Source organism: Ahaetulla prasina, chromosome 2 (assembly GCF_028640845.1).
Source record: "Ahaetulla prasina isolate Xishuangbanna chromosome 2, ASM2864084v1, whole genome shotgun sequence".
Taxonomy (NCBI): Eukaryota; Metazoa; Chordata; class Lepidosauria; order Squamata; family Colubridae; genus Ahaetulla; species Ahaetulla prasina.
The window spans coordinates 276,089,509-276,105,787 of record NC_080540.1 but is presented as its reverse complement, the minus strand read 5'-3'; the positions used below and the strand labels follow the sequence as shown (position 1 = coordinate 276,105,787).

Here is a 16,279-nt window from a genome sequence, read left to right as displayed (position 1 = left end):
TTTTCAGGAGTTTTGTTATCTGAGGCACTGCAAAGCATCTTTCACGTGGCATTTGTGATGCTGAAGGGAGCATGAATAAATCAAGGTATCATCTAAATAGATTATGACAGATTGGTTTGTGAAATCCTGAAAAATGTCATTCATCAAGTGCTAAAATATTGTGGCAGTATTGCACAAACCAAATGAGATCACAATATATTCGAAACACCCTTATCAGGGGGAAAGGGCAGCTTTTCATTAGTTGCCTTCCCATACCACTCCCTCCGAGGCGGAGTTCTGTAAAACCTCTGGCCTTCCACATATGCCCCGGAAATTCTGAGATCAAGGCAGAGTACTGATTTTGGATTATGATCTGGCTGAGGACCAAAAAATCATTGCAGAACCTGTCCTGATATTTTCTTGACAAATAGAATACTGTAAAAGCAGACATAGATGTAAAGATAAATTAACCATCTTGAGGTTTTTTTTTTGTAATGAAATTTTGCAGAGTTGCAAGAGTTCAGTTTCTGAAAGGAAGTACACTGGAATCTAGGCTCCAGGGATCATGTCAATAGGACAGTCATAGGGACAATATGGTTGTAGGTGATCGTGTTCACTTAAGACACAGCTGAAGTCATATATTTGTCTGGAAGACTGTTTTACTCTAATTTATTTTTGCTGACAAATGCTCCTTACCAGGGGTGGGTTCTAAATTTTTTTACTACCGGTTCTGTGGGCATGGCTTATTTTGTGGGTGTGGCTTGATGGTCATGTGACAGTGGGTGTGGCTTGATGGTCATATGACTGGGTAGGCGTGGCCAACTCAAGGTCTCTCATGTCAAGGGGTACCTTACCTGGCCCCTCCCCTCCAAGCCATTCCTTGTCACACCCAGCCTCAACGTATCTATAGTTCTGCAAAAATGTTGTTCACCTTTTTTCAACTTTATTATCTACATACTATAGACCAGGGGTCTCCAAACTTGGCCACTTTAAGACTTATGGACTTCAACTCCCAGAATTCCTCAGCCAGCTTTGCTGTCTTAAAGTGGCCAAGGTTGGAGACCTCTGCTATAGATGGACCACTGAAAGGAGGAAATGGCTCACATGCTTTGCCCAAGAGTGTGATAGGCAACAGTCTTTTAAGGGGCTGCTAGAAAGAAGGTGGGGGGAAAGTATTTTCCAAAGCACCAGGAGGCAAAACAAGAAGCAATGGATGGAAACTCAACAAAGAGAGAAGCAGCCTAAAACTAAGGACAAACTTCCTGACAGTGTGGACCTATATAGATTTCAGTCATAATTTCACATATAAAATAGCCATTCATGTAATACAACCTGCATATTGTTCAAAACAATCATTAGTATTATGGCTGATGTTTGACAGCAAGCCTAAAATCCCCATTCCCTCCCAACTCCCAACTCCAGGGGAAGGTTACAAGGGCCAAGGTGTGGCTCAGGCTGTAAGAAGCCTGTTATTAAAACACAGCTGCCTGCAATTACTGCAGGTTCTAGTTCCACCAGGTCCAAGGTTGACTCAGCCTGCCATCCTTTATAAGGTAGGTAAAATGAGGACCCAGATTGTTGGGGGGGCAATAAGTTGACTTTGTAAATATACAAATAGAATGAGACTATTGCCTTACACACTGTAAGTCGCCCTGAGTCTTCGGAGAAGGGCGGGATATAAATGTAAAAAAACAAACAAAAACAAAAACTTAAGAATACCCATTTCCTCCCGACCCCACTAATCTGTTCTGGGAAGGAATCAAACTCCCCCCTCTTCATTTCTCAAATAAAATATCCCAGATAATTAAGGAATAATCAAGCTGCTAGCAAGGAACCTGCCTGGAATTCCACATTCCTGCCAGCTGCTTAAAGGAAACTTTGTAAGCAGAAAATAGCTACCGGTGCTTACAGATAATATAAAGTGGAAGCCGGAAGTTCGGCTCCATTTACAAGGAGGCAGAAAACTCATTCAAGACAGGATACTTCACAATAAAAATCGCCCAAACCTTTTTAGAAACACAAAGCCCATGTTGCACAAACCCCAAAACTTCAAAAACATTGAACCATATAAGAATTCCTCCTCTTATCCAATTTGTTGTTCAGCTGACCCAGAAAAGAGCTTCTAGCCGCTCTGTCAATTTAAAGTAACAGCGGGTTTCCCCCCACCTTCTTCTTTGCCAAGCGATCTCCTGGCTGAGAAGCGAGCCAATCAGTTGGAAGGCTTCTTGGCTTCTCAATTTAAAGGGACAGTGTCTTGGTTTTTTTTCCTCTTCTTCAACGAGTGAGTCTTGATTTTTTTCCTTCTAGCCGATCAGCTGGGAGTCGGGAGGCAGCAATAGATTGGGGGCGGGGCCAGGCAGAATTTTTATTACCGGTTCTCCGAATACTCAAAATGTTTACTACCGGTTCTTGCGAACTGGGGAGAACCGGTAGCAACCCACTACTGCTCCTTACAGATGGGTGAATTGAAGTATATTAATTCCTTTTGACAGATGATTTAAAGGTCATTCTTAGAGTCAGACAATTCTCAGAATCATTGGAAAATTAAAGGAATGGGTTAAGTACAATTATAGTTCCTCTATATGTCCTTCTAACTCCATTTCCACTACGTCAGTACCACTTCAATGGCAGAGCTATCCCATCAATTGTTTTTAGGACACTGATGGCTGTATGGCATGTCACAAATTCTGTAGGCCTCCACAGGTGTGAAGTCCATGAAATTACTGGTGGTTCCACAATCAATCATGGTTTGAGTAAGAACCAATGAACTTGATCTTTATAGGCAAGATCAAGTGCCTATAAAACCCAGCAAGGCTTTTTAAGTGGAATTGCAGCTAGATAAGTGACTATACTTTCCCAATCAAGGAGGTCTTCTTAGACTGAATGTAGCCCATTTCTGAGCATTGGTATCTTGGCTAGACATATAACAGAAGTTCTAGATGTTCCTTTTAAGAGCAGCGGAGTAGCCTACGGAGGAATAGGCCTGTAAGGAACAGCAGAAGCAGAATTCTGGAGAGCAAGATGCAAGGAAGGTAGCCATAGACAACTGAAAGAGGCAGGTACCTCCTGGCTCTGGAGGAAAATATTTAGCTATTTTAAGTAAATTCTGCAACGATATACCATTAAGTCTTACTGATAAGAGACATAACAGCTCAAACGTACTATTCCAATAATTGATTCGTTCTCTTTAAGTACTCATCAGGCAAGCATATGAAGAAGTACAACAAATGAATATGAATGTCTAGTAGTTGGAAGATGGCCTTCGAAAACCTGGATGTAAATTAAGATCTGCAATTCTCTTACAATAGCACTTATGTAGCATCATACTGGTTAGGCTCTAGGAAATACTGTACGCTGGGCAGAAGATTGCTAAGGAGCTTTGCGTATGATGACAGGCAACCATTGATGGCTCTGTTGTGGTGTTCAAAATGATAAGAAGACTCCCTGTGCAGCAATGTAAGAGCTGAGAGTCATTACCCATAGCACAAGGTTGAACTACAATATGAACTATCATAGATAAAAGTTGGTGTTTTCCTGGAATAAGAATATATAGGAATAAACCTCTTGCAGCAAGATAACAGTACTAGATAAAAGGGGAATTCTGAGAAAGAGGGGCATCATATGAGAAATAGCTAAGGTTGGCTATGTTAGTGAAAATGTGCTCTGTGGAATCAAAGGGGGTGTTTAATAAATAGTGTCAGATCAAGACAACCATGGTAGGACAGGAGTAGATGGATTGGTAATTTGCATTGACTAGTTATGGGTTATCAGTGTTGGAGGCTGCTAGTTGCAACAGGATGGATGTGGAAACTCACTGAGGGAATAGGAAAGAAGGGGATGGAGACAATTGTAATTGTGATGGAAAAGAAAAGTTTGACAGGAAGCGGAATTAATTGTTTCAGGAAAGGTTAGATAATTTGGTACTGGGTTCCTACTTCAACTCAAATGTTGAAGTTGTTTTGGTGGGGTATTTAGGAAAATAACTTGCTGGGGATTATCCACACACTGACAGTAGCAAATGCCTGGGGATTGCATTTATTAAATAAATGAGTAGATCTGGTCTGTATTAACAAAACTGAGAGTTGGCTTAGCCCAAGATTTTTCCTTCTGGGTTTTGGGTATTTTAACTATATGGGAAAATTAAGATGTAGGGACAAGCAGGGAATCTGCTGAACCTAGTCCTTGATGAAGACTACTGTTGAAATGTCCCAGCTTCTAATGCGAAAGATTTCAATCTGCAAACCCAAGCAGATTTCAGCAGAGAGCTCAGTTGTCTCCATGGGCTTGATAATCTTGAGCCAACCTGTACAGAAAGCTGCATAATAGGCCTAGTCCTCCCCTAAGACCAGTTGGCTTGCTTTTTCAAGATGGAGGACATAATTGTTTGCCCTTTTCAGTTCAACAGACATGACCACCAGAAATTTCTACAAGGGTACATGAACAATTAATATGATTCCCCCCCAGACGTTGTCTGGAAGGCCTGTTTAAGGTAGATTGCATGGAGGATGGAGAGTGGTAACAGAATTGGTTTTGGAAGCATAGTAAGTAGTCCTTGCTTAGTAACTGCTCACTCAACAACTGTTCAAAGTTATGAAAGCACAGAACAAGACTTCCAGCTGGCTCATGAGTTGTGGCCGTTGTAGCATGCCCATGGTCACATGATCATGATTCAGGTGCTTGGCAACTAATAAACATTTACAACAGTTGCACCCAACAGAGATCATGTGATCACTATTTGTAACCTTCACTACTGGCTTTCAACAAGCCAAGTTAATGGGAAGCTGGCAGGAAGTTGCAAGTCACAGTGACATGACATCTCTCATAATAACCAAGCACAATCTGCTTAACATCCACAACGACCTTCATAAGCTGGTGCAGTCGTGTGATTTTGCACTTTACAACCACACTGCTTAGTGACGGAATTCCCGATCACAATTACAGTTGTTAAATGGTGACTCTCTGTATTGCTTATGCTGCAAGAATCGTGCCACTTCTTTCTTTTCTAAGGATTTAATGCTTGCTTGAAATACAGTCATTTAAAAATGAACACAGTACAGAGTTTCTGCCCCAAGAATCCATTCAGTTATTTACCTATATAATTTACCATTATCCTCAAAATCATCTTTGCCCCATCTTCCTTTGATATCTTCAATAACGTGATTCTTCAGGAACTTTCTGAGAAGCTGAACTGTTTGAGCACGAGTTACTTCTGGGCTAAAGTTTTGGTTGCGTCTCAGCAGTTTGTGTAACCACTCTACAGCCTCAGAAGCTGTGAAGCAACCTTCGTAGCTTTTGAAGTGAAAACGATGTTTCCGTAATGGCATTCCATTTCGAAAGAGCTCAACAGTCTCATTCCACTGAAAAGAAAATATGAAAGCTTTATCTAAGCACAAGTTAGTACTTGTTGGGGCAGCACCTGAGAAGGAACAAAAGAGTGTATGAAGAAACTTAACTTGTACCTTTTAATTTAAGCTTTTAGGCGTTTTCCATATTAGCCAAGCTCTTTCCAGTTTTTATATATTATTTCTTATAAGCAAGTCAAAGTAATACCTGATCATTTTAGGTTGTTTTTCAAGACTTTCTCCAATATAAGCACATTCCCTTTAATAACCATACATTCTAAAATCATGCTTGAACACATTCAGGTTTTAAATTACTTGAGCATAAATCTGCTTTGATTGGTATATACTGTATAAATAGGCGCACAAACTGACATGGTGATTGTGTATTGAAATTCTCAATCATGCTTGTCTTAATATCAACCATTCATTTTACAGTTTTATCTTAAAAAGTTGCATCCTGTTTCATTGCTCGCAAGAGATTAAAAAGTATGGAGAAAAATTGACTGCCTTCACTACCTGTCTTTGTTCATATATCACAGGCAAGATTTAAAGCCAATTTCTTTCCATAGAGGAAGAAGAATAACACTTCCTATAGCTCAGAGGAACTGAGCAACATGTTGTTTTTTTATTGAAGTTTTCATAATACCTAATCACTGTCCAAAGCTGTTAGGACTGATATGTGTGGAAGACCAAAACATCTGGAAAGTCCAAATTACTACATTTGTATTGTGTAATATTGTGTAAAATTTGCAGTTTTTTTTATTTTATTTGCTGCCCAAAGTCAGTTGTTTCAATAGGTGGCCATAACAAATTAATGACACTTTATATGGAGGTCATCATATAAATTACAATTTATGGCAATTATGATGAAGTTGCATTATTAATTTCTAGAACCATCATTCCTGCCAGTCTTTGTAATCCAGGTAGCTCTATTTTTATCTCCATCAAATGTGCATGTATCCATGTGCATTTATTCATAATTGGGGCAGGAGACAAAGATTCAAATCAGGAGTAATGTTGATGATAAAAGTCTCTATAGAAATCTATGGATTTTTTTCTCAAACTATTCAAGGACCTGCAAAAATTCATAAACTGGGTTCATATTGAATTATAAATTTTAATCATGGGTTATTTAACAAAACTCAGGAGCTAGAAATGCATAACACATCCAAAAACCATTACCACCCCAGCAAGCACTTAACGATTCAGTGCCCTGGTTAGGTTTAATATTGCACAAGGCCGTTGTTTCAGTACAGATAGTCCTCGACTTACAACGGTTCACTTAGTGACCAAAGTTACAACCGTGCTGAAAAAAGTGACTTAGGACTGTTTTTCACATTTATGACCATTGCAGTATCCTCACAGTCACATGATCAAAATTTGGATGCTTGACTGACTCGTATTTATGACGGTTGCAGCGTCACGGGGTCACATGATCCCCTTTTGTGACCTTCCTACATGCAAAAGTCAATGAGGCTGTCAGATTCATTTAACAACCGTGTGACTAATTTAACGACTGCAGTGATTCACTTAACAGCTGTGGCACAAAAGATCATAAAATAGAGTTAAATTCACTTAACAAATATTTCACTTAGCAACAAAAATGTTGGCCTCAGTTGTGGTCATAAGTCAAGGACTACCTATACATGCAATTATCATTTGTTGGATGCAAAGTTTAAAGTGCTAATTTTTTTTAAAAATTCCCAACATTTCTGGAAGAAATGTCTTAATTTGTGGTATTTCTAATACTAGTTTTAAAATTAATGTGATAACAGTTGGAAATGTATTCTTTTATCTACCATATAAAATGACACGGCCCATTCAAAGCTGCTCTGCTGCATAGTAAACCAGTGATCTATTAATGAAGCTATGGATGCTGTGTACATAAAGAAAATACAACAAAGTTTTGATAAGGCATAAAAAAAAGATGAGCAGCTCTTAGGAATACCACTGTTTTGCCTGCAAAAGATCTGATCAGATCTCTGAAATGTTCAGGAGGGCTAATGTTTATGTCTGAAACTCTACAGATGCATATCATTCAGGAGATTAGAATTTGAATGCCACCCTGACTTGTGAGATATGGCAGATTTTGCCTTGCAAAATAGCAGTCATTCAGGCTCTGGCTGCAGCTCAGAAAGAACTGTACTGCATACATATATGCATTAATAGGATATCCAACTATGTATTAAAATACCTAAATGCACCAGCATGAACTCATAGTTTTCTTACATATATGCCGATGCCTTTTTCCCCAGGAAGTTTCCCTTTATGATTCTCCTTCCCTGTCTAGACTACCATCAGATCCCTCACATCCAGGACATAAACTGTTTCAACTCCTACCCTCAAAATGATGCTATAGAGCACTGCACACCAGAACAACTAGACACAAGAACAGTTTTTTCCCGAAGGCCATCACTCTGCTAAACAAATAATTTCATCAACACTGTCAAACTATTTACTGAATCTGCACTACTATTAATCGTCTCATAGTTCCCATCACCAATCTCTTTCCACTTATGACTGTAACTTTGTTGCTGGCAATCCTTATGATTTATATTGATATATTTTGACCATCATTTGTGTTGTAAATGTTGTACCTTGATGAACGTATCTTTTCTTTTATGTACACTGAGAGCATATGCACCAAGACAAATTCCTTGTGTGTCCAATCACACTTGGCCAATAAAAATTCTATTCTATCCTATCCTATCCTATCCTATCCTATCCTATCCTATCCTATCCTATCCTATCCCATGATTTTTCTGGCAGCCTCTCATCCCAAAGGAAGCCAGGTTTGGTGTTTTCAAGTTACATGCTGCAACTAAGCTGGATATGCATTAGTATACTCGAAGTTGAACACATGAATCAGGCACATAAACAGGAACTTGGGGAAAGAACTTGGTTCAGTGGCAGTGAATGCAGGCAATCCCAGCATCCACAGCTAAAATGTTCATTTATAGAAAAACCCCATTTCCATCAGAAGTGCAGAGGTTCCTAAAACAGGTCAGCATATTCAAAATACCAGCTTTCTTCAATGCAGCACCTGCCCAGATGTGCTGAACTAATTCTAAAACCGGCCGCAAGTTAGGAGGATCGAATTTCACTATAGGTATGCATGCGCTTTGGGGGCAATTTAAGACTGTTCACCCTGCAGAGAATTGTTAACCTGAATTGTAGTCAATTGTATATAGTGTACGGTATATAACTGTAGTCAATTTATACATTAAATCTACAGCCTCTCTGCAAGCAGGATTTTATTTTATTTAGGAATGCTGCATCAAGAATCTATCAAGGAGTGGAGGTACCGGGTCACATGCAGAGTGCATTCCCTGCTTATCTTCAGGGTCCAAAAAAAAAAAGTCGGCTCTTGTTTAGAAAGCCTTCGGAAAAGATGTGCTTTACTCACCAGCCGAGTTGCTCGGTAGGGCCCGGGACCCACGAGTCGAGGCTCCATCGGTCGCCTCGAAAATACAAAACTCCGCGGTCCGTCTCCACGGCGACCGAAGGACACAGCATAGGTAGAACCCTCGAAGGAAAGTTTGAATCGGAGGCTACCGCGTTCTGATTGGGCCAAATCCAAGTCACATGATACTTCAGAGTTAGCCGATTGGAGGAAATCCTTTTAGAAGCGCTCCGTTCATAAAAAAAGAAAAAGAAAAAAAATCAACCTGCGTTCGCTCTTTGCCCCTGATAAGCGGGTGATTGGCCAGAAACGTCAGAGGGGCGTTTTTACCGTCAACGCCCAATCAGTTCCTTTTTTCCGTCACCAATCGCTGGGCGGTAGCGAGCTTAAGAGGTTGGGGCGGATAATTTCAGGCGATGCTTTTTTTTTGTTCGGCGGTGTCCGCTTTGTATATTGTATATTGCAAGCAGGTGACGTTGCTCGCCCCCGTTTCGGTGGCCTCTTGCTAAAAATCGATACTGCGTCATCGCGGAATTTGGAGGGATTCCCATCCCTTCCCATTTTATATGGATGGTGCAAGGATTGATCTCTCTTAAACTGCCTCACGCAGTTGGCACAAAGGCTATAAACCAGGAATGGAGGAAGCTATGTGACAGGCGTTAAGCCTCTCTTAACCTTGATGGGGACTGAGATAATTGCGACTTGCTTAACCATGGTGTGCACAATCATGGGTTAATATAGGTGGGAGCTTCTTGGTTTTTCTGCTTCCAAAGACCTATGCAAGGGTTCTCTTTGTAGACTTTAGTTCAGCATTCAACACCATCATTCCAGACGCTCTTCTAACTAAGCTAAACCAGCTACAGCAGTGCTTCTCAAATAGTGGGGCTGGGGGGCGCGAGGCTCCGTAAAGGGGGGTGCGTTTGACCTCGGCAAACACTGTCATAACAAGCTAAGCCCCGTGTTTATGTCTCTGTATCCGTAAAGGGGGGGCGCGAAAAATGTTTTCTTCTTCCTAGGGGGGCATGACAGAAAATAATTGAGAAGCACTGAGCTACAGGAACCTGAACAGACTTGTAAGTGGATCACAAGCTTCCTAACAAACAGGAAGCAGCAGGTGAAGCTAAGCAGAATCACATCAGATACCTGTACAATTAGCACAGCCCCCACCCACCCCCCGCCCCCAAAGGCTGTGTGCTGTCCCCATTTCTCTCTGTATACCAATGACTGAATCTCCAATGATCCATCTGTTAAACTATTGAAGTTCGCAGATGATACAACAGTGATCGGTCTCATTTGAGACAATGATGAATCCGCATACAGACGGGAGCTTGAATGATTAGCCTCGTGGTGTGACCGGAACAATCTGGAACTGAACACACTCAAAACCGTAGAAATGGTGGTAGACTTTAGGAGAAACACTTCCATACCTCCACCTCTCACAATACTAGGCAACACAGTATCAACAATAGAAACCTTCAAATTTCTAGGTTCTACCATATCGCAAGATCTAAAATGGACAGCTAACATCAAAAACGTCATCAAAAAGGACAACAAAGAATTTTCTTTCTGCGCCAACTCGGAAAGATCAAACTGCCCAAGGAGCTGCTGATACAGTTCTACAGAGGAATTATTGAGTCTGTCATCTGCACCTCTATAACTGTCTGGTTTGGTTCTGCAACCCAACAAGACAGACACAGACTTTAGAGGATCATTAGAATTGCAGAAAAAACAATTGCTACCAACCTGCCTTCCATTGAGGACCTGTATATTGCACGAATCAAAAAGAGGGCTGTGAAAATATTTACAGATCCCTCACATCCTGGACATAAACTGTTTCAACTCCTACCCTCAAAATGACGCTATAGAGCACCGCACACCCAGAACAACTAGACACAAGAACAGTTTTTTCCCAAACACCATCACTCTGCTAAACAAATAATTCCCTCAACACTGTCAAACTATTTACTAAATCTGCACTACTATTAATCTCATTGTTCCCATCACCCATCTCCTTCCACTTATGACTGTAACTTTGTTGCTTGTATCCTTATGATTTATACTGATAGTTTTCTGATTGCTTAATTGTAGCCTATGACTATCATTAAGTGTTGTATGATTAAGTGTTAAATGTGTACCTTATGACTATCATTAAGTGTTGTAAATGTTGTACCTTGATGAAGGTATCTTTTCTTTTATGTACACTGAGCATATGCACCAGGACAAATTCCTTGTGTGTCCAATCACACTTGGCCAATAAAAAAAAAATTCTATTCTAATTCTATTCTATGAGTATGTCCCCATCAACTTTTCCCTAAATCACTGAGCCTTCTAGATTGAATGATTACAACGGGCATTAAGTTTCATGTAGTATCTCAAATCCTGTTTGTGTATTCTGGGATTTGTAGTCGAGACAGCTCTTGTGGTCCAGGGCTTCTGGGTCAAGCAGTGGAAAAACTGGAACTTAGGCAAAGAGCTGGTGTAAAAGTAAAACTGAATTTTAGATCCATTAAAAAAATTTCTCCTTTGACTTAAGATCCGTTAAACTGCTTTTAGCTTTTCCCAGGGATGATTATTGGGCTTTTGCTATGGTCCTTACAGTCTATTAATATCTTAATAAGTTTTGAACTGATTCCAGAAGAAGCTGGCCTTTACTTTAAAACATGACAGTATTTTAGGAAGCAATAAATGCATTGTTCTATAAACTCCCAGGGTGTGAATGTTTCCTCCAAACCATTCCATTATTAAAACCCTAAGACACATAAAAAAAATTCAAAGAGTTGAAGACTTATGAATCATAGTTTTTAATATACAGTAGTACAGTTTGTATAAAATAAAGTTGATATATTAACAGTGAGGTTTATACCGTTTTGTATCATCCATGAAACTGTTTTCCGTTTCAGTTAAAAGCAGCCTAAAGAGGTTGTGACCCAGTTAAAACGAATGTATCCTCATCAGTGCTCAAAGTATTGTATACTTATCAAACACACTTCATTTGTATAATGAAGGTACATAAGCATTTAACAGTGCCGCTAAATTGTTGTTTAATATTTTCACAATATGTACTTTATTGCTGAAAGTTGCAGGTTGTACTAGGTAGTTTTTATTTCTCCTCACATCAAATTTAAATTCCAAATAATTTATAATAAATTATATTTTCTTGTCCTGGAAAACCATATACAAAACATCCAGTGTGCTGTGTGCTGAAGTCTCTTGATTGTCAGGTACTGCATGTTGAAGATCTTGTTTTATCGATGAGCCCTTCATTCATTTTTGTTTCTGCTAATGCCATTTTGCAAATGTTTTGGGAGCCGCTGACCCTTAGTATAAGCATTATACCAAAAATTTAGAAACAAGATTAAAAACAAAGATCCGTAGAGCCCAATGATGAACATGAAAATAGGATACTGATACTGACAATTATCCATGAAGTAGATTTGTCCTATATGTGTTGTCACCAAAATGAACTGCACCTGGAAAAAATAATTACTTCATTTATATTTCATGCAAGATAAGAAGAAATTTTACTTTCTGACTTAGGACCTGAAAACTAGATATGAACTGTCTAAAGAAATGGATTTTGAATACATGGTCATTAATATTTGACAATTTATTACAAGTTAGATCAGTGATAGTCAACCTGGTCCCTACCGCCCACTAGTGGACGTTCCAGTTTTCATGGTGGGCGTAAGGGTTTTGTCCAATACTGAAGTACTTTCCTTTTTTTAAATTCAATTGACTTTAAAAAAAAAATTCATAGCATTATTTAAAAACATTTTCATTAGGTTTTCATAAAATTCCCCATGACAATTTAAATTTCTGAAAATATACTATTTGTATCACCCACGCATAAGTTTAGGTCAGGTTACATAAGTGAAACTAAACTAGGGCCGTGGTGGCTCAGGCTGTAAGAAGCCTGTTATTAAAACCAGCTGCCTGCAATTACTGCAGGTTCTAGTCCCACCAGGTCCAAGGTTGACTCAGCCTTCCATCCTTTATAAGGTAGGTAAAATGAGGACCCAGATTGTTGGGGGGGCAATAAGTTGACTTTGTAAATATACAAATAGAATGAGACTATTGCCTTACACACTGTAAGCCGCCCTGAGTCTTCGGAGAAGGGCGGGATATAAATGTAAAAAAAAAATGGCACTATAGTGCAACCGCATAAAAAGAGCCTCGTCCCAGAATAGCTCGCACATCTCCCCCCACATCACCCAGCTGTAACAGACAAGCAGAGCTGGTAGCCGGCATCCCCCCCCCAACCCAATCCACGATGCGCGAGAGGCATGCGCAGATGACAATACACGGCACATTACTGTGGAACTGGTGGGCGGTTAGAAAAGTTTACTACTAACAGAGATACAAAAGTGGGCGGTAGGTATAAAAAGGTTGACTACCCCTGAGTTAGATTAAAATTAAGAGAATATATTATGAATATTGATTTTTTAGAATGCTGATTATTATGTTCAGTTATTTTAAATATTGGTGTTATTCATTTAAACTTAGGTTTGTTATATTATCTCTGCTTTAAAAGTTGGAGGTCATTTTTGTTATATATTGAATTGATATTTTTTTGTTTCTTTTTAACTTCTCTTTTTCCTTTTATGTTAGCTTGTATTTTAATGTTTGCTTTTGGAATTTAGTAAATATATTATTAAAAAGATATTATTTTTAACTCAAGCAGAGAATAATTAAGACAGAGCTAAGAAGGAAATTGCAATCCAATTAATTCCATAAGGCCTGCTATTACATTTTAGGACACATGTACACAAAATCATTTTAGAGCTGTGGTAAGTAGTTTCTGTCCCTTCATACAGACCAACAATTGGAGAGAAGAGGGCATCAGGAAGAGGAAATGCCAACAAGAGAACAGGTATTCTCACCTGGAGCATTTGTGGGATGGGGCAACAAGCCAAAGTGGTGATTAGATATGACTAAAGCCTCATCTATTTGCATCAAAGGCACATCTTCACTCATCCCACTTTTGGCTTTCCACCATTATCACAAACTGTCCTCTCCTTATGCATTTTGGACTCTGGTTCCACCTACTGCTTCCTTCAGCTTTGTCCATAATACAGCTTCCAATACTGTAGATACCTCAAGGAAATGTTCTCCATGCTTGTTTGTAATAGCAATAGCACTTAGATTTATATACTGCTTCACAGTGCTTTCCAGCCCTCTCTAAGCGGTTTACAGAGTCCTCATTTTACCAACCGCGGAAGGATGGAAGGCTGAGTCAACCTTGAGCCGCTCAGAATCAAACTCCTGGAGTGAGCGAGTTAGCCTGCAGTAGTGCATTCTAACCACTGCGCCACCATGGCTCTGTAATACACTATCTTTAAAAATAGTTCTGTTTAAAGTAAAGTAACCTTTTCTTGGTAGAAAAGATGAAAAGATTCTTAGGGACATAGTAAAACTTTTTTTTTTAATTCAAAAAGTTTTACAGAAAATCCCCCCCCTTTTCCCCCACCTCCTCTCCCCCCTCCCTTCACAACCCCCCTTCCCTCCCGACTTCCCGGAACGAGCACAAGGTATAGTTAAAAATAAAACAAACATAAGCTAAAAAATTTTCGTCCCAACTTAATTATACCCCTACAATCATCAATTCCTAACTTCCCCCGAAAACAATCAAAAATAATACATCATAATCATTCAAAAACAGTCTGATAACTCTTAATCTGATATCTACTTTGAATATAGTCAATCCATTTTTTCCATTCCTTTAAGTATCTTTCTTGCGTATTGTCTTTCAAAAAGGCTGATATCTTCGCCATCTCAGCCAAATTGGCATGGAACATAGTAAAACTTGAATGGAATTTTTGGACCACATCTAACCTTTTTGTGTAATTTGTTTTATTTGCAGTACTGATGCAATTATGCAGAAGCATAAATTACCATGGCAGTGTTTTTTCATATTTAACCAACATTTATAAATAATGGTTCTTCTTTTCCTCTATTAAAACTAGCATTTCATATGGTAGGGATTGCACCAATTGTCTAGACTTAAATTTCTTTCTAGCAATGTTTTCTTTGAAAGATAACTGAATTTAAAATATTTTTAAAGAGTAGACTTTGATAGGAACAATAATTGACTGAAATTAATAATATTCCTTTAGGGAAATATTTTAAAATGTATTAAAAGATTCAAGTTTGGATTTATAATAATGATGATTAATATGTGAAAAGAGCTTCACCTTATGAATAACCAAAGGGCTATACAAAAGGATCTTCCATATAAGAACTTCAGAGAAGATTAATGTATTGTTAATTCACATACTATATTAATAAAGGGAGGTATGCTTTATGTTGGATGCATTCTCAGAAAAAATATGCATTTCTTCTTCAAGGGAGATTTTGTGCATAAATCATGATCCTAATGTGAAACACTGTGTTTCACAGGTTTTTCTTTCAATTTCCTTATGTTTCTTCTTCCCTGGAGAGCCCATCCATCCACCCATTTTATAATATTCACAAATGCCCCATTTCAAACTAGGCTTCACCCGCTTAGCTGTAGAATCCAGGCTAGGTTGGCAATGTGCTCCCGTCTGCTCAGGCAATCAGCCAAATGATAAACTACATCCTTTGTAAAGCACTTGGGTGTGAAATATCAGGACTCAGATGTAAGAATAAAAATTAAAATAACATGGATCAGCATCCCCCTCCTAAAATGTTGATGGTTCTGACCCTAATGGCCTTTAAGAAAGTTCTGAAGACTTGGTTTTTCACTCTGTGCTACCCCGTGATGGTATATGATGCTACTGTAATTATATGACTCTTGTGCCTTTCCCCAGCATGTTTTATTTCATTGCTTTATTGTATCATATTTTTATATTGTTTTTAATCTTTGTTAGATGTCCAGAATTACAAATAAATAAAATCTGTTAATACAGATAATTTTACACTCAGTATGCAATCTTCTGTTTGAGAAAACTCAGGCTGTATGGAAGCAACCGAGTGGAAAACGTGATACTTTATAATGCACCTGTTTATCTTTCAAATCTAAGCCTATTTTTTTCCGTACCTCTTTTTGAAGTTACTTACCAGTTGTATAGTTGTCATATATTTTTTCCACCACAAGTGTTTATGGAATGCTGGCCCCAGGGTACAAAGTCCATAGTAGGTATACATGATCACATGGACCATAGTGTTGAGCAAACCGTGAAATGTTCCTAAACCTCCTGTAGAAAGGGAGGCAAGATATGTCTCAGTCATGTAATCATCAAATTTTTATTATCAGTCCAAAGCATGTCGTAGTTGAGGCATATCAGAGAAACACAGAAATAATAAGCATCCAATAATGTACTTTAATCCTGTTTTCATAGGCTTCTACTAAAGTTGTGTTTATGATTGGCTAATGCATGGCTAACTAGTAACCCACAGTTTACTGAGTTATCATAGCTGCCTAAGTTCATATATCATTCTGAGTTACAAACTAACCAAACACATTTTATCCTAGCATCTAATATAAAGCTAGTCTATATGTTGGTGCAATGGGTGGATGCCATTTAGAAGAAAAATTCTATATGGAAAAAGCTTCATGCAATGCCACAGTGCAGAC

General features: G+C 38.8%; 2 protein-coding genes across 5 annotated transcripts in view; both read right to left on the bottom strand.

Annotated features, from left to right (window-relative positions):
* The window catches only part of DEPDC1B (DEP domain containing 1B), a 37,774-nt gene extending 28,549 nt beyond the window's left edge, over window positions 1-9,225 (bottom strand). The window contains exons 1-2 of one of the 2 annotated variants that reach the window (XM_058169743.1): window positions 8,728-9,225; window positions 5,071-5,336 (exon numbers count right to left, since the gene is read on the bottom strand). In XM_058169743.1, the coding sequence (XP_058025726.1) occupies window positions 5,071-5,336; window positions 8,728-8,775 (314 nt within the window). In that variant the 5' untranslated portion in view covers window positions 8,776-9,225. Of the gene's footprint in view, window positions 1-5,070; window positions 5,396-8,727 lie in introns of both variants that reach the window. The other variant, XM_058169744.1, reaches the window with a different exon arrangement.
* A 2,207-nt stretch (window positions 9,226-11,432) lies between these two features.
* Window positions 11,433-16,279, bottom strand: part of ELOVL7 (ELOVL fatty acid elongase 7) — a 54,413-nt gene continuing 49,566 nt past the window's right edge. For 2 of the 3 annotated variants that reach the window (XM_058169745.1, XM_058169746.1), the window contains exons 7-8: window positions 15,763-15,899; window positions 11,440-12,194 (exon numbers count right to left, since the gene is read on the bottom strand). In XM_058169745.1, the coding sequence (XP_058025728.1) occupies window positions 11,985-12,194; window positions 15,763-15,899 (347 nt within the window). In that variant the 3' untranslated portion in view covers window positions 11,440-11,984. Of the gene's footprint in view, window positions 12,195-15,762; window positions 15,900-16,279 lie in introns of all 3 variants that reach the window. The other variant, XM_058169747.1, reaches the window with a different exon arrangement.